The sequence below is a fragment of the Pseudorasbora parva genome, chromosome 9 (assembly GCF_024679245.1).
Source record: "Pseudorasbora parva isolate DD20220531a chromosome 9, ASM2467924v1, whole genome shotgun sequence".
Lineage (NCBI taxonomy): Eukaryota > Metazoa > Chordata > Actinopteri > Cypriniformes > Gobionidae > Pseudorasbora > Pseudorasbora parva.
In genome coordinates this window covers 39,511,400-39,526,732 of record NC_090180.1, presented here as the reverse complement: position 1 = coordinate 39,526,732, position 15,333 = coordinate 39,511,400, and the positions used below count along the sequence as shown (strand labels likewise).

Sequence of the window (15,333 nt, the reverse complement as noted above, 5' to 3'; positions counted from 1 at the left end):
TGTGACTTATTTACATTATCTGATGCTTTTTTAAGTTGTGTACATTTCTGGACTTTTTTATTTAGATGATCTATCTATTATCTATGTATAATAATTATCATCCATATCTATCTTTAATTCTAGCTTTTAACTTAAACGGTTCCTGCAATAATGGGTTGTTACTACCTAAATTAACATCTGCACAGGACAAAATATTTAGCACTTGGGCTTGATTTAGCATATGCTTTACTTGAACCAGAAAATAATTGGTTTAATTATTTTAATTTAAAACCGATGATAAGAAAACGGTTCGTGTTTCTTGAAAATGACTGCTTCAATTAATGTTTTATAAGATAAAACCTAATAATTCTGAGCGGAAAGGGCTTTATAAGGTTCTATCTGCATTTGGTCTGTTCCAAAAATACCCATTTACAAATTTGAGAGGATTTTGATATTGTACATATCATTTTTGCTATATGGAATGCAAAATCTTTGAAGCTCAATATCTCAAAACTGCTCCGAATGCAGATAGAACCTTATAATTCCGAGGTGGTGATTTCTTTATGCAGCTTCCCAACAAAATGCTTTGATTAAATTCATAATATTTATCAGGTGTTCCTGTGGAGGAGTACTGTGTTACAACAGTGTTACTGTGATGTTTGCTGCCCCCTGTTGGAGAAACTTCTGGAGTAACGACACTCAAGGTGACAGGTTTGCCTTGTCAACTTTATTTTGACCAAGACAAAGCTCTGCAACAAAGCAGAACATTTGATGAATTACATTCAACAGCCATTTACCAAATAACATACTTAATTCTTATTAAAACATTTTAATAAACCAGTTTCTAATACAATTGTGGTGCATTTACCTCCATGTGCTCTTTTAGTCATCATACACACACACACATACACATACACATTTAGTATGACCATCCGATATTTACAAAGAGAAATCTGGTTTACTACTGGTTTACTCCCTTTACTACTTTCTTTTAATACAAGATCTTCACATGGTATTTTGTCTACAGCATACTGTACTCTTCTATTAAATGCTGTGAAAGTTGCCTGACTGGGTTCTGGTCAGGAACAGTAGTGAATCTAATGTCCTCGCAGGGTTAAATGTGTCCTGCACACATCTTATTCCAGTGTCTCTCCAAGGGGTAAGACTGACAGATGCGCTCACACAGCATGAAATATACCTGACATACCGCAAGAATTTGTGCATCCTTTGATTTTGGACTGATAATCAGGAAAAAATATGTCCAAATATAGGGTCTACACAATATCTCCAGTGTTTCCCAGCAGTAGTCATCTCAGGGATCACTTCCAGCAGGCCAGAACCGAATGAAATCCATTCCCGCAGAGATTTGAGTTTTAATATAAGATAAAATACATGTCTATCATGTCAATCTGTTGACATGTTGTTCCAAAATCTATTACAGTATTACCATGGAAAGATGTGAGGCAAAATGTAATACTAGGAGTGAATGGAAATCTAAAATGAAGCATCAGATCTCTCCCATAAGCAACACGGTTTTCAGTCGGACAGAAAAATGTTCAAATTTCAAGCCCTCGTTGCTTCAACCAAATCCGAGAATGGTCCAAAAATGACAGTTCAATGGATTTTGGTATATGTAAAAGTAATACAACATCCAGACAAAAAACAAGAAGTACAAGAAGGGATTTGGCTGTTTATGTTGACTCCAGAGTGGTGGGGGTTGTTTTCTAATAGGGGCGGTCCTCTCATGTAAACAAACCAAAACCTGTTCAGTGTTCAGACTGGCAGTCAATGGGCTGTCCGGTCTTCAGCAGTGACTGGCCCGTTGAATTTGGTCAAAGTGTTCCTTATGCGTGTGACCTACCTGCCAAAAATGGTCTCATACTCCATAAGAATGAGCTCAACAATCTGGTTCTGGTAGACCATGTGCACGGCCATATTTGCCGTCTCTGTCTCCGGGCGCAGGAGCGTCGGGCCGAACACAATGGCTACACTCTGGGTGGTCATCCTGTTCTCGTCAACATGCTGGATCACTCTACAGAGAGAGAAAAGGGTTATAAACACAGGCAGCTGACATGACATCCACTTCATCTAAAACTATTTCAGCACATAAACTACCACATTTTTTCCATTTATGATTGTGTGCTTTCTAGACTACAATTTATTTTTATTTTTTTCATTATTTGTGATCTGTGCTGGCGAATAGAGTCAGAATGCGCACAGATGTAAAATGATTTGGATTTTGAGATTTAGTCACTCGTCTAGTGACTCCAATGTTCCAAATAGCAATTGAACATCTTAGTAGAAGTTCACACTTGTAGTTCGGTTCCTTTGGTCCGGACCAAAAAACAAAAACATATAGTCCTGGTACACTTAGCATTCACTGACATTTTTAACAGCGAACCTAAAGTTACCGAACCAAAGGCATAGGGAGACGTTCACAACCTGATTGGTCGGCTTTTATGAAGTAGGAGCTTGCTTACCGAACATTCAAAACAATGCTGTGTGCTGGATTAAACGCTATCATTTTATGCGTGTACATATGGCATTATTTTTACCAGCTGAGAACTCACGAAGAGCTCATAAAATGTTCAAAACGTTCAAAACAGCACCAGGATTTCCTCCGTATGCATGCTGAAATAAAGATCTTCTGCAAAAGAGATGGCAGTTCTGTCGCCTGTCCCGACTAATGGGCAACACAGGTCCTTTGATGGAAAGAACCAGGTATGCCTTGTGCGTTTTTTCTAGCATTTTCGAAACATGCTCGGACCAAATATTGATGAGGCACTTACCTCCAGGTTGCTCAACGTTTGCCCTCTAGCGTTAACGTTACTCATTTTGGATACACCAATCTTTCCGTGTCGTCAAATCAGTTGACTTGTAGTGTTGCATCTTGTGACATTACTTCATGTTTTTGTTTTTTTTTACATATCTTTGGTCCGTGATACGTTCATATATCAATCAAACCGCACCAGAGTTCATTTGGAAGCTGTTCAAATGAACCGCACTAACTGAGCAATCGCACCAGGGTTCGTTTTAATCAAATCAAACATGACAAGTGTGAACGCACCCTTAAAGTATCTTTATTTGTACATTTTCAAAGAGGAGTACCTTACATTTGTCCATTAAAACGATCGTACGGTGACTGACAGATCCAACACGTGCGCACAAAGACGCCTCTCAAAGCGCACAATCCCGGTATATACACATATACATACAGTAAATTAAAATATCTGTCTTGGTGAGTATTCACACAAACATCATCTGTTAAAATTAATGTTAGGTTAACGTTTGTGAAAAAACATCTGATGTGTAACATTATAAAACATTGGTGCGGTAGATCTAGATTCTACTGCATCCTTGTGGTAGAATTGACAAAAAATGTGTACCTTAAAATGCAATTTAAGGCCCTGTCCACACGAACACGGGTATTTTCAAAACCGCAGCTTTTTCTACGCGGTTTGGCTGTTCGTCCACACGCAAACGCTGTATCCGGTTACTAAAACCGGACTTTTTTGAAAACTCCGGCCAGGGTGAAGATTTTTAGAAACTCCGGTTACAGCGTTGTCGTGTAGATGGTGAAACCGGAGATTTCGGCTTTTTAAACTGAAGTGCGCGCCGTTCTCTCCTTTGTTTAATATCAGATTTTCCACATCTCCTTTTGATTTACGTGAGTCGATTCTATGTGTTGGACTCCACTAACAGCGCTTATCACACGTATATCCTACAGATACATGTTCAGTTATTTCATTGTATTGCAGAACAAAGGCGCCAGAATGCAATAATACAAAATAGTAAAGCAAGTGTGTGAAGCTATTACAGTCCACTTCGGCCCTGCACCTGTGTATACAGTTACCTGTCACTGAGTCCAAAGCAAAGGAACTCGTAGAAGTGTTTCACTTGAGTCCATGGCATCCCTCAGTCAGTGCAGCATCGGTGCAGTGAATGGGACCCATGTGGAAATCAGGGAGCCAATCATAGCGTAGTTTTGCGTTCTCATGTGGACAGATTTTTTTTTAAAACCGTGCTTGTGTGGACGCGATTGTTTTTTAAAACGGAGGAGGAAAAACTCCGGTAATAAAAATACCCGTGTACGTGTGGACTAGGCCTAAGTCGCTTTGGATAAAAGCGTCTGCCAAATGCATAAATGTAAATCTTAAATACAGGTTTTCGGTTTCATTTTAATTAATTGATGTTAATCAATTAATTGTGGTTTCATGGGAAAAAAGTTAAATATATATTGTTCCTATAAATATTTGGTGTTGACTTTCTGAAGTGTTGTCAAAAGTACCGACTGCGATACCAAATCGGTACTGAACTTTGAGTGGTGTTGAGCGGAATCGTAAACACATCTCACTGGACATTGTGCTCACGCGCTCATCAAATATGGCTGTGTTTGGCTACTACAATCAGCGCTCCACAAAGGCGTTGTAAAAATACATCAATGATGCTTTTCACAGAGCTCTTGCAGATACACACAGAGCGTTTGAATGCAGGTGTCTATCAGCATACCGGTCCGTTGTTTGAGGCCTGATTGTGCTTTCAAACTCTCCTGTACCCGCTTTCAAAACACTTTCAAACACCTCGGTGTTCTTTCAAACTGCTGCCCTGTGTTGATAATTGCAGCCAATCACAGGCACATCTGATGAGCGTGTGAGCACAATGACCAGTCAGAGGTGTTTGCAATTACAGCTCAACGGCACTCAAAGCATCACATTTTTAACATTTCGTAATTTGGTATCGCGGTCGGTACTTTGTCACATATTTGGTGTTATTACCAGAAATGTTATGGTTTGGTAGCTAGGTGATTTCTTTCTTGGAACCTTCAGAAAACTTTGACTTGATTTTTCTTGAAATTAACTTAGCTGACTCTATCGACATCAAACTCTATCGTAGCTCATTCCTTTTTGTCCGATTCAAACAAATCATTAGGCTCGGTAAACACAGCTCGATCTGCCAGTGATTTGATTTTTCCCTGCAGCTAAGACTGGAAACCTTTACATATATCTATCCTGCTTCTGTTACAAATTTGCGGGGACCAATCACTAACTGGCTTATCCACCTGGCGCGCTATTGGCGGGTTTTGCACAATGACAGACAGAGAAGCGATGGATCATTGTATGCAATTGGATAGTCCTTCAACCAATCAGACCAGTCATTTGAACTATGAGAGTCACATTTGTTTTGTCTCCTTCCCCTTTTATACTCACTTCCTCAGATGTTTGAAGAGCACCTGTATGGTGTCATGGTTGGGCCGTGGCAGTTGCTTCATCAGATCCTTAACTGTCTGAACTTTGTGCTTATAATCAGGCATTTCTACATGAAAAACAGACAAAAGTGTTAAAATGTACAAAAAACATTTATTGCAACAAAATTAGATTTGGCTGTACAAAAAACATTTCTGTCTAAAAAGCACTGTCTCAAATATTTGTCTCCACTTACTGATCGCAGCAATGAAGTCGCTAAAGAAAGTATAGGTGAATAGAGGTTCTGGTAGTTCGCGGAAAAACATCTTTAGAGCTCCAGTGATCACGTGAATGTCCTCCCATTTACTGTCCCCTAAATCCAGTTTCTCATCTGTATTTATGTGGAGCATAGTGACATAATTCATCAGGTTTTTTTGTATCCAGTAATCTGTTAGGGTAATATGTTAATAAATAAGGGTGTGAAATGGTGGAAGGGCGTACCATGATTAACAGCAAATCTCAGTTTTTGTATGATGGCCAAATTTCCACTGACTCTGTACAAACCATCCACTCCTAATCCTGGATGAAGGGAGAAAGAGACAAAGCATTAAAATGCATGTTAGGATACCGTTTGCAACAGCAAGTATCAACCCTATTTATCAGAATTTGGCAATATCACAATCAAAAAGTTGTTGCAAATAAACATTTTATTCAGAAAACCCACTGAAAGGAGACAGCTTCACAGAGTCGAACAGGACAATATTGCAACAAAATTAGATTTGGCTGAGCAGTCGTTCTGGAGAAAACAGTGATGTTATCAGCTTATTTTAATTCATCATATAGCGACAATGTTGGAAGATCTGTATTATAGTTTATAGAATTAATTAAACCCTAATTCATAAATTGTATTTGTATAATTAGTTGAATAACTTTGATCATAATTTTAGTGTCCCCAACTGAGCAAGCCAAGCCAAAGGCAACAGTGGCAAGGAACCAAAACTCCATCAGGGCATGATGGAGAAAAATAAACCTTGGGAGAAACCAGACTCAGGGTGCCAGTTCTCCTCTAGCCTATTAACACACCGTGTATGATTATTATTCTGGCAACCTTACAGGTCAGAAATCATATTAGATTGGAATATTCAAAATTTCAGGGTATCACGGAAGAGACAGGTTTATTTAGGATGGTGCGTCGATTTCACAAGAGTATGAATACATGAAAGATCAGAGTTATTGTGCCGGAGACAGGTTTACTGAGACAAGCACATGCTCAGTCTGCCAAATTGTGGGTACTAACAGATGCTTAGCTAGGTATTTAGGTATGGCAACTCAAGCTAAAGGGACACATTTCTGGAGTAATAATAAGACTGACTTTTTACTTTTTTACAAATTATTATTATTATTATCTATGATGGCACTAAATCTCCTGGTAAACAACAGCGGGAAAGGAAACATGCATGTGTTTTGAATTTTCATAAACTTTGAATGTCTAAGCTTAAGTTTTATTAAAGTTGGGGTGAGGGTAAATGTAGGATTATGAGAGTCAATATTCAGCTTCACATTCGCTAAACAGAAGATTACCGGTCTTCTCCACATGCTCGATGCACATCCAGACAAAGCGAGGGACTGTGGAGGCCTCTCTCTGACAAAGACTGCTCAAACTGCAGCCAAACACCTGATCTACAAAAAGAGAGAAAAATCAAACAATATAAAATGCCCCCGAATTTTACAGAGAACCCTGTGATCACCCAGTTTTGTCTGTGGATGCATATGGTACCTTTAATGTAGCCCTTGTCTTTGACAGCCTGTAAAGTGGGTCTCCCTGTGAGAAGTTTCATCAGCTTGGTCTTCTTCTTCTGTTCTGCATTATCCATGCTTACAGACTTCTTAATATCTAAAGTATCAATGGTGGAGAAGTCTGCTTAAGGAATAGTACACGCCAGGTGGACTGGGCTGAGTATATGGATTGGTAACAAAAACTAATGCTCAAGCTCAGTTCTAAAACCTAATTAGTTGCCTAAATAAACGGCAAGATTTCATAGGTGCACTCCTTGTACCGATACAGCCAATATGGAAATTACAAAGATGCTTATGTGCCATATGAAGAGCATTCATAGTAATGTGACTGCATGTCTGAACAGTCATATACACTTTAAATGAGGTGAAAATGGTTGTATTGGAATATATATATACACGAGAGTGAGCTTGCAGTGCATTGCGCTCGATCAGACTGCAGAGAATGTGCTCAGTAAAAAAAAAATCACTTTTCTTTCAACCTGGAGTCTAATAAAAGTTCAACAGAAAATATGGTAGCTTATGTAGGCTATAACTGCACTTGTTTCAGAGTAATGTTATAGTTAACCCTTTTCTTTCCCTATTAATGTTTGCTGCTGCATCCTTTATGTCTGTGGCTGAATCTCAATTTCTCTATATCTTTCTTACATATACATATAAACATACACACACATATAAAATACTGAAAGGTATTGATAAACAATAGTTAAACCTAAAAAAAAATGTACGATTTCACCCTTTAACTGCATGTTAGGTATTTTTATGCTTATTAGAATACTGAATTGTTAGCTCAATAAGTGTTGGAGCGTAAACACACACACACACACACACCTCTGGCCTTCTTGGAGTTTCTTTGCTCTTTTTCTTTGTCATGTTTCTCAGTGTCAGGAGACTCGATGTCTTCTTCAATGGCCTCATCAGACTCCCACACCTGCAACACAAAACATTTATGTCAGTGCAAGGATTCAGAACAATTAAGAGTGCAGATATAATGTAATGTAAGTGAAGCCATATAGAAGAGTAATCTTACATATGTGTGTATGGCTTCAGTCAAAGCTTTGTGCCAATCGTTTATTAAGCCATCGCTATCTGACTGCAAGAGGAGCTCCATGCCCTGCCGGGTTTTCAGCTACACACAAAATCAAAAATTAAATCATTAATTATCAAACTGTTTTAATAAAGCTTCACACAGGCTTCTTGGAAAAAAGAACAGTTTAATGACCTTAACAGAAGTTCAACTTTCAAGTCTCTTTTAATAACTAAATATTCAGACCTCATTTTACCAGATAAAGTACAGAGAGCCAATTATGTCAAGAACAACTGTTTTATCTCTTAATGGCTGATGAAATAAAAACATTTACCCATCAAAAAAATGTTATATTGGCCAGAAACATGCATTTTATGTTAGTTCCTTAAAATATAAACTTATTTTAAAGAACCACTCACATTTTCATGAGATAATGCAGGAATCTATCTTTGTTTTGTTTTGGTGCATGAAATTCTGGAGATAAAATCTTTTGTCTTCTCAACTAAAGTTCTGATGGCAAACGTTCCATAGAGATAAAAGTTGGCAGAGGATGTGTGACAGTCACCGATCTTAATCATTAACGGTCAGAATATCATTCTTGCATTGTTTCATTAACTTGCCAAACTCAATTTTTTTCTTCTTCTGAGAATATAGCTGTAATCAGTGATTCAGCTTATCAAACTTGAATAAAATGTTTTGAAACTTAAAATTGTAAATTATTAGGCGCACAAACCCTCAAACACCAATCAGTCTACAAGAAAAAAATTCAATCAGTTTCAACAGGCTGTTTACCTCTAAAACGTGTTTCTTGCTGGATTTGTCTTTAGACGCCCAGTCCACGGACCCTCCTTTGAGATCCACACTGAACTCCAGCTTCTGTTCTCTTCCAAACTGTTGAGAGAACAACAAATGTAAATACCAGACATATAAAACTGAGTACATCACATGAGCTGCTAATGCTTTTAGCAGCACTGAACTGTCACTCACCCAACCAGTCCCGCTCCCTTGGCCCTTATTAAATAGCAGTGAGGAACCCTGCAAAACTGTCCAATAGGAGGTCCAGTTCTTCCTGTAGGCATGAAATTAGACAAAGAAACTAATTAAAATATCAGCACAGCACATTTACAGTCATTTATTCGATCTGTCAGATGAATGGAAGCATTCCTTTCCTGTTTGTTTTTAACTTACCGGACCTTTTTTCCATGTTCAGTGATTTTAGTCATGTTTAAATTGCCACATTTCTCTGAAGGCTGAAAGAAAGAATAGAAAAACAGATGTGAAAAGAGAAAAAGTTAAACAAACTACAGTTAAGAGTGATAAACAGCGAGAGAGAGAGAGAGGAGACAAGCAACCTGGTTTTGCCCAGTGGCAACAAAGACTGAACCACCATAAGAGAGAAATGACAAAATAACAGTGATTTAGACTGTTTGGTTTGCAGTATGTTGTACTGAACTGCTTTACAGTCAGTGCTTTAATATTTAGAAGAGAAGCAGCAAAACAGACAAAACCAGCAAATCAAGCTTATAAAATGGATAGTTTCAAAAAATATGCAAACAGCATGTAGCATTCAAAGCATGTGCAAAAGCAAAATCACACATCAATTCTATTCTGTATCACTGCACTACTCTGACTTAGAATATTTTTGTTAATATCCCTGCTAATGAATGTAATCAACTTGACAGTCTTGACATATTGCAGCTGCTTTTTTAAAGGCATTGATCCATGAGATGTCGCCGAGTGATTTTACCACAGCCAAGGGGGGTTTTAGCACTCACTCCACTTCACATTGAACACATCAATGGACCCTTAAAGGGCAAGTTCACTTCAAAAAGAACATTTCCTGACAATTTACTCACCACAATCTCATCCAAGATGTTCATGTCTTTCTTTTTATGTTTTCTAACATTTCTAAAGTTTTTCTAGAATTATGCTTTTTTGAGGAAAGCATTCCAGGATTTTTCTCCTCATAATACACTTCAATGGATACCTCGTCTGGGATCATGCAGAGCCTCTGAAGCCCTTCAAAGCGTTTTGAAACTGCATTTATTTGGACCATTGAAGTGTTTTTTGTGGAGAAAAATCCTGGAATGTTTTCCACAAAAATTTTTTTTTTCTTTTTGACTGAAGAAAAAAGACAGATGGGGATGAAGAAATGGATGGGGATGAATAAAATATGAGGACATTTTCATTTTGAAGTGAACTAATCCATGAACGCATAGGCTCTGATGGTTTTTGATTTATTATAAACCCACACCTCAAGCACACAGCATAGTCAGAGATCTGCATAGAGATGTGTTAAGAAAGGGAAGAGAAAAAGACAAATAAAAGGGGGAAAAATAAGGACCACGAAGAGAAAAGATGGATGATGCTGATACTAACAGAATGGGGAGGTTTAGGAGAGGAGGGGCAGGACGAGTCAGAGTCGGGGGAGCCCGTTTTAGTGTCCTAGACAAGAAAACAACAAACCACACAGTTCAAACTTGTGTCAAAACCTGTAATAATATTAGATATATTGAGATTGCATTTTATACACTTCTATCTCTATTTCAGAATCAATCAAGATATTCCGTCTTTGCTGATCTTTTAATCAAAGAATATGATTAATCACACAAGTGCAAAGCATTTCTCAAATCATTAAAGACATAGTTTATTCAAAAAACAAAAAATCTGTCATCATCTCCTCAACTTTATGCCGCTCCAATCCATCCACTGAAGACAAAATAAACTTTCTAGAGGATGTGAGCAACCGAAGTGTGCGTGAATGATGACAGAGTGATATATTCAAGTGCATTTTCTAGGGATGCTCCAATCGATCTGCCGCAAATCAGTATCGACCCATAAATCACATTTTATGACTCGATCGGGAGTCACGAAACATTAGGAAAATCACAATTTTTTATTTAGAGCGGTTTGCCTCGATTCAAACAAGCCCACAAACAACATAACATGATGGGTAGATTTTGACAAAATCCTCACAGAGTGACATGACATGCTGTGGCATTTGAAAGTTCAACCAATGGAAACCTGATCTCCGTTATGGTGGGTATGGATGATGTGTCAAAACCAATCGGACACCGTTTTACAGCTAGAGTGTGCTCGGACTGACAGGTCTTAATTACGGCTGATCGTGATGACAAGAAAACGATCGTCCCATCTGCTGCAAATATCCTGATCGGAGCATCCCTAGCAATTTCTCATGCAGTTTAAACACATTTGTGCAGAAATCACTGTGTGTACTGAAATGAGTTGCAATGGGGAAAAATGTGTGCATGCATCATCTCATTCGGCGTGATTGGTTACTGGGATATAGGAGTGGGACAACACTGACTTGTGGCCTATAAGGGTGAGAGCGGAAGGTGCTTTTGCGGTGCGGGGGGAAGGCTCGCCGGTCCTTGACAGATTTCTGTTTCAACTTCAGTAAACATAAAGCACATGTGAACATCTTCACCCAAATCAGGATGGGAGTCTTTTACCTCACTAAAAACCTCTAAGCAGTTACATTGTGAGAATACTAGGGATGTCAATGATTAATCGATGATTGATTAATTTTCGATAAGACATTTGATCGATAAGACTTATCGATCATCGATTAAGCAGGGTCATGCGTGCGGCTCAACCGCAAAATGGGAGGAAAAATTAAGCGAGCGTGCCCGAGTTCTATTTGGGACCATTTTACAGCAGGAGTTACTCCATCATGACTGCAAGTTTGCATGTGCATTCGCAGCCTTTTGTTTTGTGCAAATGTAAGTTGTAATATTGTGTTTATTTTGTGCAGGCCTATCTATAGCTGATTTATCTCATAAGGATGCATTTGGTTAATAATTAACGTTAGAGGCGAGCGGTAGTAAAAGCGTGGCGTGATCAGCTTCAGCGTGCAGCTCCAACAGCAATGCACAGCTAATAATGACTATGATTGGGACTGTCATATTACACAACATTAATGAGAACACTATTGTAATAAAACATTGTGATTTTTGTTAATTATTTTAATAATGCTTTAGCGCATACAGAGCAATGCATAATAACTATGATTGGGACTGTCATATTATATACCAGAAATGAGAACACTATTTTAATAAATGGTTGTAAATTCATTGGGTTTAGGTGCCGTGTTCAGAGCGTGATTCCAGTAAGTCATGAGCAGCCAGTGTACGCGTCTCCCATTCTGAATATGAATATCAGCAACTCAATTCAAGTTCACTTGTGCATTCGCATCATTTTGTGAATATATAATTTATAATATTTTGTTAACTTTATATAAATCTGATTAATCTCATATAGGAAGCTTTTTGTTGAGTTAAAGGGGGGTGAAATGCTGTTACATGCATACTGAGCTTTTTACACTGTTAAAGACTTGGATTCCCATCCTAAACATAGACAAAGTTTCAAAAACTAATGTTGGACGTTTGATGGAGTATTTCTGTGTCAAAAATACTCCTTCCGGTTTCTCACAAGATTCGGAGAGTTATTTTCGAGTATGGCTCGACTTGACGTTACTAGAGCGGAAGGTCCTTGTATGGGCCGTACGGGCTCTTCTCCCGGTAGGGTGCGCGCACGCGTGACTAGAGCGAGAGAGGAAATGCACGACGCCCATAAACACTCTCTCAGGTGCAGATCCAGTCGTCTGTGAACACTTATGTTGTGCGCCGCGCTCCACTTTATTCCTATGGGTGACATCAAGCGGCTTCAGCACAGCATTCCGGGAAGGCAGCGCTGCATTTGAACCGATTTGAACGCAGAAATGACGGGAAGCTTCACAACATCGCTTCAGTCGCGTCTCAAAGTGGATTTCCACGCCACTGCTGTCACAGGACTTAACCAAATCATACCAAAGAAGTGTGTTTTTGACGAAGCGGTTCCAGTGATAAAGGTTCAGTCCTGCTTTGGAAGCAGCCGGTGAGTAAAACTGCTTCAAATGTCTATGCTGTTGGCTATCGTCGCGTGAGTAAACATCAGTAAACGACACGATCGCGTGCTTCGTCATTCAAATGCGCTAACGTTACTCCATTGTTGTTCTATGTATAATGTTACACTAGTCTGACGTGCAAAACCGTTTTGCTTGCTACTGCTAAGGTTTAGTCGCATACAATAGTCCATAAACCGAATCATGTCCTCATAAACTGCGAGTAAAGACACACAAATGTTGACAGGCCACTAAATACAGTACATACCACAGAAACGGACGTCCTGCTGTTGCTGTTTCTCCTGTCCAATTTATTTCAGCCTCAGATTTGATTCTGGATCATATCTGTATTAGCTGAGATAGCCATGGGTTTCTCCACACTTGAGGACGTCACCGCTTTGTTCGCGATCGTCATTCTTTAGCTCCGCCCACACGATACGCCTCCAGGCGCTCGTTTTTTTTCCGGAAAGACTCGGTATAGCCTATATTTCTTTTATAAATATAATAAAACTAAAGACTTTTCGGAGATATGAAGGATGCAATACTACTCTATAGGTACTCAAGATTGACATGAGATTGACTGAAACTGAGTGTTTCACCCCCCCTTTAAATAACGCACTGAAGAGCTTCAGTGTAACTTACGGTGTTGACTCAGCGCATCAGCTTCAGCTCACACAGTTCAAACAGCAACGTGCGACTAATAATAACTATGATTGGTACTGTCACATTACATAACATTAATGAAAACAATATTTTAATAAATCATTTTGAATTAATTGGATTTAGGTGACGTTTCAGCACTTCAGCACAGGTTATATTTGGTTATTAAATAAGTAATTTAATGAAATTATAAATCGCATCGACTAATTTTACAATCCCATAGCCCTTTGTTTAGATAAAAAAAATCCTTCTCATTCATTTGGTGAAGAACATAGCGTTTTGAGCAGCATTGCACATCCTGTCGGCTATAAGCCACTGCTGTATACGCATATTGCAGTATTAAGGTTAATGATTAATTGATCGTTAATTTAAACGACGATCGATCATGGGAATTTGTGAAAATTGACATCCCTAGACAATACCTTATCAATCTTCAAAAAATATGAAAATAAAGATAAAACCACCTTAAAACATGTTGGATTACTCTAACTTGCATGGTCATTTACTCTTGTATAATGGTATGATGCCCCTTTTTGTCTCTTAGTTTGTATGTATATGTATGTGTACCTTGTCATTGGACTCTGAATATATGCTGCGTCTCTTCTTGATGATAGGAATGGGATCTGGCAGTCTCCGATCAAGACTACGAGTTTTGTGTGCATCTCCTGGCAGCAGAGGTGTGTGGTTAGACTAAAACAGTTGGGATGAAAAGATGCAAAATTATTAGGACGGGTAATGATGGATGATAGGCAAACAAACCTTTATATACTTGCAATGTGTACATGCACACACAGACACACACTTTAAATTCAACACAACACAGGCCATTGAAACTGGGATTATTTGTTTAAATCAAATTGAAAGGGTGAAAGGGATATCTGCGACTTCCTGGCTCAATATTTTTAATGCTGAGAAACGCTGGAATCTGTTGTTGTTAGGCTCACCTGTGATTTGAGACCAATTTTAGGAAGCTCCCATTCAGATCTGGAGTCACCTGCGCTGTAGTAATACAGCCGGCCTCGCTCGTCTGTGTGTCTCAACCACTATATACATATACAAAACACACACAGACATGATGTGCAAAATGACATCTTCAACATCAAATAGTCAGTGAGATGCCCGTACAACAAGTTGACTAATCGGTCTCGAGAAAGTCTTATAAGGCCCCGTTTACACCTCATATTAAGATGCATTTTGGTCGATCCAATAACAAATGAACACCCTAAATACAGATGTAATCATGGTCTAAAATGTTTTGAGCTTGTCCACTTTTGACCACTTCAAGAGGTAGTTCAAAACACATTGATTGCTTTCATAGTGTAGACACTCATGTGGTCACAAAAGCCACAAAAGATCCCCTACTCTCCGCCCACTGACCTAATGTGTAAACTTAATGGGAAGTGCGCTAGCCAGACAGGACTTAAACGTTGTTGGCTGGAGACCCAAGTTTGGTTTGAAGACGAAAAACGTATCAAGCACAGTGCTGCTCTCTGTGTGTTTCTCTGTCATCTCTGGTCACGTTTATATGGAAAAATAGCATGACTTTATTGTGTTTATTAGGTTAAAAGAGCCGATAAATCCCATAAATTTATTCACATCTAGACCCTCCCTAAAAAGGAATCAGGACAGACGTGGTCGAAAGTGGACAAAAGCGACAGATTAACACACCAAGTGTAAACAGGAATGTGCCTCCCTCGTCTACTTGATCTGATCAAATAAAAGTGGGACGCGGAGAGTTAAATCAAAGAAAAAAAAGCATTGAACAAGCAAATTATTGATGAAAAAAG

General features: G+C 38.7%; 1 protein-coding gene across 11 annotated transcripts in view; it reads right to left on the bottom strand.

Moving 5' to 3' along the window:
- Window positions 1-613: 613 nt before the first annotated feature.
- arhgap12a (Rho GTPase activating protein 12a) overlaps window positions 614-15,333 on the bottom strand; it is a 33,356-nt gene continuing 18,636 nt past the window's right edge. For 2 of the 11 annotated variants that reach the window (XM_067452586.1, XM_067452585.1), the window contains exons 5-18: window positions 14,491-14,589; window positions 14,114-14,236; window positions 11,312-11,395; window positions 10,363-10,428; window positions 9,172-9,233; window positions 8,776-9,052; window positions 7,987-8,085; window positions 7,788-7,887; window positions 6,940-7,056; window positions 6,744-6,842; window positions 5,664-5,741; window positions 5,419-5,553; window positions 5,187-5,292; window positions 615-2,011 (exon numbers count right to left, since the gene is read on the bottom strand). In XM_067452586.1, the coding sequence (XP_067308687.1) occupies window positions 1,837-2,011; window positions 5,187-5,292; window positions 5,419-5,553; window positions 5,664-5,741; window positions 6,744-6,842; window positions 6,940-7,056; window positions 7,788-7,887; window positions 7,987-8,085; window positions 8,776-9,052; window positions 9,172-9,233; window positions 10,363-10,428; window positions 11,312-11,395; window positions 14,114-14,236; window positions 14,491-14,589 (1,620 nt within the window). In that variant the 3' untranslated portion in view covers window positions 615-1,836. Of the gene's footprint in view, window positions 2,012-5,186; window positions 5,293-5,418; window positions 5,554-5,663; window positions 5,742-6,743; window positions 6,843-6,939; window positions 7,057-7,787; window positions 7,888-7,986; window positions 8,086-8,775; window positions 9,053-9,171; window positions 9,234-10,362; window positions 10,429-11,311; window positions 11,396-14,113; window positions 14,237-14,490; window positions 14,590-15,333 lie in introns of all 11 variants that reach the window. The other 9 variants (XM_067452589.1, XM_067452590.1, XM_067452592.1 and 6 more) reach the window with 9 other exon arrangements.